General features: G+C 40.7%; 1 protein-coding gene across 1 annotated transcript; it reads right to left on the reverse strand.

Moving 5' to 3' along the window:
• Positions 1-850: 850 nt before the first annotated feature.
• Positions 851-10,928, reverse strand: LOC139636034 (ADP-ribosylation factor-binding protein GGA1-like). Its single transcript, XM_071503698.1, has 17 exons — positions 10,836-10,928; positions 9,980-10,064; positions 8,796-8,871; positions 8,495-8,593; positions 7,937-8,060; positions 7,020-7,120; positions 6,733-6,813; positions 6,039-6,176; positions 5,846-5,927; positions 5,604-5,714; positions 5,385-5,513; positions 4,939-4,982; positions 4,508-4,698; positions 4,035-4,315; positions 3,756-3,925; positions 2,925-3,035; positions 851-2,836 (listed from the first exon to the last, which is right to left on the reverse strand). The coding sequence occupies exons 1-17, from the start codon at positions 10,879-10,881 to the stop codon at positions 2,726-2,728; spliced, it is 1,980 nt and encodes a 659-aa protein (XP_071359799.1). The 5' UTR covers positions 10,882-10,928; the 3' UTR covers positions 851-2,725.
• Between the last annotated feature and the right edge of the window lie 34 nt (positions 10,929-10,962).

A 10,962-nucleotide genomic window follows, 5' to 3' on the forward strand; every position in this document is an offset into this window, starting at 1 on the left:
AGTCTGACTCATGGAAGTTATTTAAGTTTAATATTTGCATTACCCAGAACTGGGATTTCCTCATAACAGGTTTGTTGGGGAACAAAATTTTTCGTTAAATTGACTTCAATGAATTCTAAACCAGATATGAAATGAGAAGGCTAACTCAGGGGCAGTTAGTGCATCAGATTGTTTCACATGTACTTGGATCCAAATAGAGAGGACTTGCTGAGTCATTTACTCCTTAAGCCAAGGCCTCTACAAAGTCAAGAAGCAGGAGTTACTGTTGTTCCCCAAACCTTTTCCAACAGAGGCCAGACTCTACCAACATGACCATCCACTCCTTAAAACTACACGAGTCAAAAAATGAGCCACCTTCATCCAGGAGGATGATGATAGTTGTGTTGATAAAAAAAAATGAGGCCTATGATCTTGAACTTGTAGTTCAACAACTGAAAACCTGTCCCCTCAATGCATAGTTTACAATAAATCATGCTAATGTTCATTATTTACAATCTGATTGACCCATGAAAGACTAAAAGGTTATAGCTGAGGCTGCTTTTTGTCTCATTATTGCTCTCCCTCTGCCAGTTCAAGACAAGTAAGCAGTGTCAATAAATAAAATGGCTCATTTATAGAATTATAAAACTGCCTGTCAGATTGATTAATGGCACTGTATTGTGTAATTACTGTTTTCTGACATTTGCTGATCTACTACATGAAATTTAAAACTGAATAAATATTGCTCAGCAGGTAATTCTTAGATAGATCCCTCATGTTATAAAAAGAAGCTCCAGGTTTATCTCGTCTGTAGTTACACACATTTGGATTTTCATTTTTTCAGAATCTTATTTCTCAGGTGGAATCAGTCTGCCTCCAAACTTACTTTATTTTATGACCCTAAGAAGTGATCATTGACTTGTGCTCCAATCAACTCATGATCACAGATATTCAGATGATTCTGTAACATTTGTGTCATTTCTGTGTCATCTTTTTCACAAAGTCTTTGCTGATAAGGACATGGACATGAAAAACAGAAACAAAGATCAAACCAGTTATTTGTATACATATATGTACAAAGCAAATGAAAAATCAAAAGTTTCGTGTCAGGCACATGTGGTAGAATCAAACTGGATGTCAGCGACGTCAGCTCAGGACTTCACATGTCCCTCTTTGGGTCAATCAACAGTAGAAAGGCAGCAAATGAGGAATGACAAGGTACTGTCAAAGGGAATGGGTTCATGTGCAAAATTTAAACAAAATAAGTGCATGATAAATTCAGGTTGATTAAGGAATAACAAAAATCTCCAAATCAAAATCCTGAGTGAAACATAATGTTCTCAATAGTGTCCCAATCTTTTGAAAACAAAGAAAAATGCAGAAATAAAAAGCAGAATTTTTTAAAAGGGGCGGAGACTCAGTGCCCTTCCTTCATGGGCCTTTTTCACAGGAGACACAAACACATCACAATAGGAAAAGCAGAAGTATTAGGACTATCTTATCTTACAACTAATAAAATGATTGATGGCTGAATTCCATTTAGCTGCTTCAGTTTCAGGGTCCTGGTATTGTGCATGCTGACGCACTGCCCCACTGTCATGGCTGTCTGGGACAGGGAGACAATGTTAATGTTGCTGCTGTGAAAAAGGCCTACTGCGGCAGCTAAGATGCACAAAGCTGAAGTGTAATCTCTCACACAGAATGTTAAAACCAGTACTTAAAAACCATGTATCAATTCATTGTAATGCTCTTTGGATAATTTGGTTCTCCCAGTCCTCATTTCACACGAATTCCTCATACTGATCTATCTCCATTGGATAAAAGGAAACCCACTATATTGATTTAAAATGTGGGAGTTAACAGTTACATTTAGTCTGATTATTTCCATATACAACTCTGTGCTTGACAGATAAACAACACTGTTTTCATTCTGGGGTAAAGTGGAAGAGGTTTTCTACTAAGCTGAGCATGATTCAATTTGACTGTTTCCTGGAAACACTTAAGTTTTGCTGAAACAATGAGAAAATGAACCAATTCTTCATTTGATAGAAAAACAGTTTCAGTCTGATAAGTTATCAGGTAAAATGGCAACTATTCCATATCATAAATTGAATGCATTTGGGTTTTTTGGCTTTTGGTAAAATTGTTAGCACTTTTAAATAATGTTTCGAGCATTTAGATGACTTAAAGTTCAGCAGAGACACAGTATTGATGGACTGAAAGAAAATAATGACTCTCTCCGACACTCAAAATAAACACTGGACACACAAGTTGTGACAAAACTCTAAACACGTAACATTTTGAATCCCAAGTTATGTATGCATCGGACACTTTCTGCAGTTTTTGTAAAAAAAAAAAAAAAAAAAAAACCAAAACAAAACATGTTGTTACACGTACTTCACATGACATGGGACTAGCAGACAAATGCACACATTCAGTTTCTTTTAAAGGCTCAACTTGTTCCCAGAAGTCACTGCATTTAAGTTTGCCATCTCTGCGTTGAACTGATTGTTGGAAGAAGAGAAAGTAGCTACGAAACACAGGAGCACAGAGATGATGGAAAAGGGACAGGAAGGCTGTGAAGAAGGCACAAGGCAGAAGCTGGCTCCCAAACTGCTCTCATGTCAGTTTGTATTTCTAAACTTTTGAAGCCTCTGACGAGTTAAGAGGCCATCTTGCCTCAGCCAACTTCAACCAAAATCTAAAGGAAGCAGCAGATCAGATGCCAGGAGGGTGGTCCCTCTCATTAAAGGCTCCCCCAGGTGTTTGGAGGGGGAAACTGGTCCACATCACCAGATTCATCATGAGATTTGTCTCCCAGGTTGAATGTTAGTTTGTACCGCAAACGTACTTTTTCCTGAAAGAGAAACAAATGTCAGCCCAACGTTACATCACCAGCAATGATGTAGCAGATCTGTCCCCGTAAACAAACAAGGTACCAGTACCTTGTGAGGATTGGCCAGCAGCAGGATCTGTGTGATGGCGGCTGGAGGAAGGATGGGATTGAAGGCTGGGAGCTCAGTACTAGAGGGAGGCTGCAGCTTCACTTTCATCACCTAGGCAACATAGACACAACCACACACCCAAATAGAGTTAAGAGGCCATAATAGATATTTATATAATAACTCTTTATCAAATAACAAGAGAGAATATGCAGGAAAATATCACTCAAATCTGCAGCTACCAACAGCTTTACATCAAGTTTCAGCTCATGGTTTAAGCTGTACAGTCCTGGTTCACTCTCACTGCTCTTTTTGGCTGCAGCAGGCAGCTGTTTTCAGAAATAAAAACCTATAAAAAGCCACTGTACACAACCTGCTCAGCACCACATGACAGACAGACACTGTTTGTGACTGACTGGTGAACATAGTAGAGCATTTAGCAGCTAAAGAGGCAGATATTTCCCTCAGGAGTCTCAGGAGAGACCAAAAAAAGAGCTAAAAGAGGAGGGAATATTTGCGCTGTTCAGCAGGGGCCAGAAACACAACTTCAAATGATGTTGCTCTGCATTAATGACTGTTAAGTATATACTGATCAGTATTGTGTTCACAACTTCTGCCTCCACGTGGCTCAATAAAATCTAAAGGTTTAACAAGTGACATCCACAAATAACATTTTAGTCAACAGATATGGTTTCCAGGTCACTAAATGTTTGGACTCTAGCTACTGTTGGGATTGGACCAAAAACTGGTCCAGTGCCCTTCAGGTTCCCAAGGGCATCTTGGACTACTAGGCATGTCTGCTATCAGTGTGACCAGAACACAACATGAACCAACCTTGGGCACAGCTGCCTGAAAGCGGATGTTAGTGACAGGAATGGGGGCCGAGGACAGCATGGAGATGATCACCACCAGCACATCTGGCCGTGATGGAGGACAGTCACGGGCAAAGGTGAACAAAACCCGGAGACTGTGTTTGTCAAATACAGTCACTGGTAATAAGCTGCCTGAAACATATGTGCAGACACAAAAGGAAAAAAAAAAGCATGTCAAAATATGATGTGGAGAAATAAAGGGAGTGTCACTATTGGGTCTGATGTTATTGCTTGTGCTCACTGGGTTTGATTGATTCCAGAGGCACAGTAACGTCAGTAAGGGAGATGTTGTCGTAGGGGTCAGCAGCAGGTGATGAGCCTTTCTCAGCAGCTGTGAGACTGAGGTTGGAGAGGAGAAGTGCGTCAGGCTGCTCTGACTGGACGGCCAGGCTGGATGTGGGCCCTGGAACAGGAGCTAGACCAGAGGACGTGGTGGTTGCAGGAGGAGTAGGTCTAGAGTTGGCGCTGGACTTGGTCTGGAGATCTCGTAAAGTGACTCTGGATTGACTCTGGATCTTATCCCTGCATGTAAAAGCAACATGATAAGGGGTGTAGAGAAACAGGAAACATGGATGTCCATTACAGTGAGAGTGTTAACACTGTGTCGCTCCACCTCAGGGTTATGAGAGGTCAGTGTATTAAACTTGTCACAGTCATACTTCCATCAGACAACTTCATGTTATTATTCCACATCTTTTGCTCTGTCTCCCTTACCATTTCACCTGCAGGCTTTCTGGAGGTAAGGACTGCTGTAGCAGCGTCTTCCCCAGCAAATCCAGCTCCTCCATGGCTTTAGGAGGAGCAGTGGAGCCCCCTGCTGGTGGAGCCTGCTGTGTCTGGACCACAGCTGGTAGCAACACTGCAGCTGGTGCAGATGGAGCAGATGATTCTGTGCTATTAACGGACTGAGAAAACAGAGGGGTAGAGTTCACGTGTCAGGACTGTATAGGGGAGTAAATTATGTGAAATAGTTTGAAAATTATATAAGTGTTTTGTAATGTGATTAAAGCACATTTGGTTAGTTTTTATTTGTAGAAGAGTCTGTTTTGAAACGTACAGTTGGTGGCGCCAAAGTTACAAAATTTCAACAACTACAAATACTGGCTTCAATGTGAACAAGTACAAAATTATCTTACAACTCGCACCTGAAAAGTGTTCTGGGAGCTGCAGTTTTCTGTTACATTCAGTCCTAAGAAAACAAAAAATAACAAGGTTTGTTATGTTGGATTCCTGTTTTCAGTGGTTAAAATAGTAAAACATAATGCTGCTCAAAACCGCTTTCCAACAAATCTTAAACACAACTAAAAGATAAAAAACAATTGAATGTCAGAATTTATGAAAGATTTGGTTAAATATAAAACAGGCTGAGAATGCTGTCTAGCTTTACTGTGGCCAGGTTTGTTCTGCCTCTGAGGATGCTGGATTTTAGCCAGCTAGTCAACAGAACAGCTACACCCACAGCCAGTGGAAATAAGGTACAGCTGTGCTGTGCAGAATAAGCTGTGTTATACTGCTAACTTAGCCTTTTGAAGATTGTTAAAACTGTTCAAAAGCCAGATGGGTTTCTTTGTCAGCAATGAGCTGTACTTACCCAGAGACATGAGTTCATCATCCAAGAGGCTGATACCCACATTCTGAGTCAGGGTCTCTAGGCTGGAGGGCTCTGTGTTGGGTGATGCGTTAAGTCCCATGAGGTCTACAAGTGCTGAGCTACTGCTGCCTGATTTGGACAGAAAATATCCATCTGTGGTCTCGTGGTCTACAGCAATGTTTGGAGAATATGTTAAATCCATAAACACTGATGGCAAACCTGGTTGTGAGGGCGCAGTTGTGCCATCTTTTGTCACCTCCTCCCCCTTCACCAGCTGTCTATACAGATTGATGACCTGTGTCAAGCTGTCATTGGCCTGTAAGATGTCCGCTGTGAGCAGAAAAACCAATTAGCAACATCAAAGTGGTTTTCTAGTCTTATTCTCTGAAGTGAGTCTGTTTACACTAAATCTGTAAAAGTCCTGTTCTTCCTTTTGTAATACCACAAACTACCCAACTTACCTAGTGCCTCATCATTATCCTCTGTATCACTTGCTAATCGGAATAGTGTAGGCCTCATCTTTTCACAGCGCTGGTAAAGATCCTGCAATTAGAACCACGTTAAAACACTAAAGCCACACTTCTACTGAGCTGGTCCCAGCTGGATAATGAGACTGTAGCTGAAGCATGTTTTAATGCGCTGAGCTGTGCTAACCTTGATGAGCTCCTGGTTGCTCTGGGAGCAGCTCTCCTTGCTGTAGCCCTCCAGCAGCTGGCTCAGCAGGCTAACACTCTCCTTCACCTCCTGGATGGCGTTCACTCGCTTTGATACCTTCTCCACTCGCTTCTGGTCCTAGAAAAAAAAAGAACGATAGGCTCTCACTGTGCCCTGGGATCAAACATCACATTCAAGATCTCCAAATCTAAAACTGGAGCATTTTTGCAGACCTTCATGTCCAAACTGCATTTGTTCAGTGATGTGACAATTTAGGGATAATTAAGGCTATATTACAGTTTAAGACTTTTCTTTATCACAATAAATATCCACAGTGTTTTTTTTTCTTAATTATTTTAAATATTAACTTCAGAATTATTTTATAGAAACTGCACCCTGATCTTTGATTTTTACTTTGATCAAAGCTTTGATTATTAATTGGATTTTCAGCTTCTCATATGTTGTATCTATTGTGAAGTGTTGGAGGAGACTTGAAACAAAATATTAATCACTATAAACATTTTAAAAATATTATATCCATAATAGTTGAAAGGGCCTTGAGATTGGTGTTCAGATGCATTAATATAATTATTCTAAATAATCAGGTGTTTATTTACTATGAAGGGAGAGCAAACATGGATACACATGCATGTACTGTCCAACACATTTGGTTAAAAAAAAACTGATGACTCACTTCCTGGACCATTTCCTTGATGAGCTTGTTTGCTGCTCTTAGATCCTCTGGGTGAGTGCTGTTCAATAAGCGTGACAGCATCTAGAAAAACAGGATAGGACACAAGAGGGGAGGAAAGAGAAGGGAAGCCAACTTATAAACCGTTGGTGCCTCAACATCTTCACAAGGAACTTCACCTCAAAGACGATTTTCATGGATTAGGCACAAAACTGATACGATTTACAAATCCTTCCCTTTGTAAACCTGTTTAACGTGGCAGCTTCTTCATCATCACTCGTACTTCATACCTTGGATTTCTCCTCATCCTCAAAGATGGCACTTTGGGCTCTGGGTGGAGGGGGTGGGAGGGGCTTGTCATCAGGAAGCACAGGATCCTGCTTGACAATACCTGGAAGAGAACAGGGACACCTATTAAACTTATAGGTCAACAACACAGCTCCTGGTTCATATATTTACGCTGTACAGTATTTAGATCTCAATCACAGAATCTGCATTACCTCTGACTCACAGTCAGAGACACTGGTGCTGTAACACTGTACATGACATGCCTTTTATAAAAAGTAAACACAGACTATAATAATTGAGTCTGTTATATTCTGTCAGACATCAGAAACCAGTGTTGTGCAGATACAACCCTGCGGGAGGACTGACTGTTCTGCAGTAACTCAGGACAACCGCTACTTGGCTGGGAACTCCATTTTAAAGACTGAACTTTATTCACCTGAGCATGACTAAGGACATTTGTCTCATGCTCCTGGCTCATCAGCATAAAAAGGAGAACTGATACCACTTTGTGCAGAACACCATTTGTTAAAACAGGAGAATATCAGGAACCAAAATAACACGCTATCATTAAAATATGGGAACAAAAAAAAAATTTAAAAAAAATAACACATTAGAAACCAGTGAATGGCAGATGTACTGGATATAGTGTAATAATGCTTTAAGCATTGTTTTATTTCTATCATGTTTTCATTATGCTTATTGTTGTTGTTGTGTTTTATTTGTGGATGGTTCACTAACACACTGTGGGAGCTACTGGACACCTGCATTTCCCCAAGGGGAAAGTGGGTGAGCGGTTGCTTGGTCCATCTATCTATGGATGGAATAACATACCATACCCATAATATAACACTAAAGACAATGACAAAACAGTCCTTCAGCTTGATGGTTAGTCATGTTCTCAAACATCTGGGGAGCTCACCCTGTTTTTTCAGCATCTGATACGCATCTGCTACCTTGGTCTCATCTGGCAGCCGCACCGTCCAGCTGTACATCATTTCCAATACCTTCTTCTTCACTGGCTCTGGAGCCCGGGCACCTAAATACTGCACAGAGAGCGAGAGAGTGGGATATTAATGATTGTTGAAGAAAAATGTGTTTATTCTTTAAACACATTGATGCTAAAAAAAGAGAAGAAACACCTTTGAAACTGAATTTTAATCTTGAAGTGTGCTGTGACTTACTCTCTGGTTAACAGTATTTTAGATTCGTTAGATTAGGAGGGAAATCTTATTGTCACCGATCACCGAGCTTCATGCCATGACTTCACCAAAAACTGGCAGCTTAAATACAACATACTGTGTATTTTTGATGCTCGTGATGGTTGATTCTGCTATCAGACCTCTGCTTGGAACGATACTGTGCGATCAAGAATATAGTTGCCTTTTTCACTATTCAATTCACCTACAAAAAAATCATTTTAATTGATTTACAGTTGCAGCCTCACTGGTATGACAGTACACTGGACACCAGTCATTACCTTGGGTGAGACCACCTTGATGAGCTCATTGAGAAAGCGAAACTTTCCCACTTCACTGTGGAATCGCTTTCCACAGTTCTTCATGCATGTCTCCAGAACCTGAGAATTGATCAAAGTTTGCTGGTTTTACATTTCAGTATCCACAGTTACAATAATGATGCATGACATGCACTGTGGACTTTTGCAGGCCCTGGCACTTGTTCACTACAAAACAAACATACACAGATGAAGATTGATTTAAGTTCAAGTATAAATGGAAAGTGAAATTATCAATGCTGCTGCACACAATTCAATCGCTTACCGTAAGCGCTTGCATAGCCTCCCACTCCTGAGGAGACTGGATTTTGTGGGCAAGAAGTCTGGTTGCAAGCTGGGGACTGAGGAATAAAAACAGACTTAACCTTCATTTTACTGCCAGAAAAAAAGACATCAAGGGTAATGCAATACAGACAAACACTTTGTACTAACCTATGGAAATTGTTTAGTAACATGTGAAGCAAAGCAACCTTGAAAAAAACCACCCACAAATGAGAACAGACATGCTTGAAGTTGTGATGACGTATCTTATGGGATAAATGTTTTCTATAGAGCTGTGAAACTGGCTGAACGCAAGGTGTTAAAATTTACAGTCCAGACTAAGTATTTGGACAGTTATACATGTTTTGTTCTTCAGGCTCTGTGCTTCAGCACATTCACTTTGGAATAAAATAATATATAATAGATTAAAGTGCCAAGTCTCAGATTTAATTTGAGCACAGTAACATCAATATAGAGTGAAATGTGTGGGAGGTATAGCCCTTTTCAAAGGTAAGGCTCAAAAGTAATTGGACACATGGCTACATAATGTTTCTTGGGCTGCTGTGTGTCATTCTATGTTAGTTCTTGCACAAAAGAGCTCACACAAGAGCTCAGAGTTGATTGAGTACGGGCATGTATGGAACTGACTCACTGAAATATATATGTGATTACACTGCTGAGCGACGCAACAGGATGAATGCACACAGTACAGAGGGACAGTCTGTGAGCTCAGATTCAGCCAAATGCATCAAAATTGAGTGGATGATATTTCATCATTCAGCAGGACAACAGTCAAAGCAATGATAATGAAAGACCCAACAAGCATGAACTGAAGGTGGCTACAGTGGCAGCCTGAGAGAGCATCACCAGGGAGGACACAAAGCATCTGTATGTTTATGGTTTGAAGAATTCAGGCAGTCATTGACTGCAAAGGATTTTCCAAAAAAATATCAAATATGATGATTCTATTTGCTTTCATGTGTATCTGTCCAATTATTTTTCAAACCCTAAACTTTGGACATCGTGTTCAAAGGGCTTTAACTCCCACGCAGTTCTTTCTATGGTGCGTCCAATTATGTCCAATTACTTACGGTCTGGAGTAGATCAACAGCACGTATAGCAGAAGTGTCATTGTGCAAGTTTGTTTATTTCAAAATGGTGTGATATTCATCGTCACCATCATCTCACCCTTCTGGTTCATCATTGAGCTGATCACAGAATCCCTTGATACTTTCCCAGTCATTCTCCTTATTCAGAGGATTAGTAGCCTTGTCTGTGAAAGAGAAAAACACATTAGACAAAAATTCCGCATTTGCTCTTTGTTCTGACTTAAACTGTTGCAAGTGAGTGGATTTTTGATTTGACATTTGGAAAAAATGCATAGATTTGTGAGGTCTATCACACCTCTCAGACTGAGACCAACATTTCGGAGGCAGTGACAGTTAACACACTGAGATTTAACAGGTACAAAGTTGTGAGTTAAGTGTCGGGTAAACTAAAGGCTTGTGATCCCTGTCAGCAGCTGCCACCTCTGGTTGTTTGCAGTATGCAAACAATCAGGCCTCTGGTTTATAGAGTTCGACCATGTTTGCTGAAAATTTGTGACTGAATCCTGGGGTTATAGCAGAAGTGACTGGTTCCTGGTTTGGGTGTCGCTTAGATTCAGCTGACGTCTTAGTCAGCGGCTAACTAGCTAATTGATTTTGTTAGCATTCAGCTGGGAATTACTAGGACTTCTAAATTTAAATGTCATGTTTGCGTAGCATCGCTAACCTCAAACTGTCAACACTGACCCTAATGTTAGCTCACAATTGAAGCACATTTCAGCAAATATGATACATTATCCGAACGAGCTTGTTCCTGAACGTCAACTGCACTTTTTGATTTGATGACTCTATTCCCCAGAAAAACGATTCCCCAGAGAGCACTTTGACCGACAGCGGCAAATTCAAAGTGAGAATATATCTCTATATCCCTCTGCATTATCCCGGCTATCGCTTCACGTTCAAAAGATAAGCTGGTATTTAAATGTATGGAGACTTACTGATTCGAGACTGCAGGCTAACCTCATCTGGAGGCGCCGCCGCCATCTTTCGGGAATAAACAAATGGGCAGCATCGCGTGATTTTGTAACATATCGCGGGAATGGACGTCCGGGCAGCGGCTCTGTA

The sequence above is a fragment of the Trachinotus anak genome, unplaced genomic scaffold (assembly GCF_046630095.1).
Source record: "Trachinotus anak isolate AG129_WGS33_773 ecotype Australia unplaced genomic scaffold, CSIRO_AGI_Tana_v1 ptg000019l, whole genome shotgun sequence".
NCBI lineage: Eukaryota > Metazoa > Chordata > Actinopteri > Carangiformes > Carangidae > Trachinotus > Trachinotus anak.

Coding starts and splice junctions, on each gene's coding strand:
- LOC139636034 (XM_071503698.1), bottom strand. CDS start 10,881: ATGGCGGCGGCGCCTCCAGATGAGGTTAGCCTGCAGTCTCGAATCA. Junction 8,594..8,795: donor AGGCTATGCAAGCGCTTACG/GTAAGCGATTGA, acceptor ATCAATTCTCAG/GTTCTGGAGACATGCATGAA. Junction 5,715..5,845: donor GGATAATGATGAGGCACTAG/GTAAGTTGGGTA, acceptor TTCTGCTCACAG/CGGACATCTTACAGGCCAAT.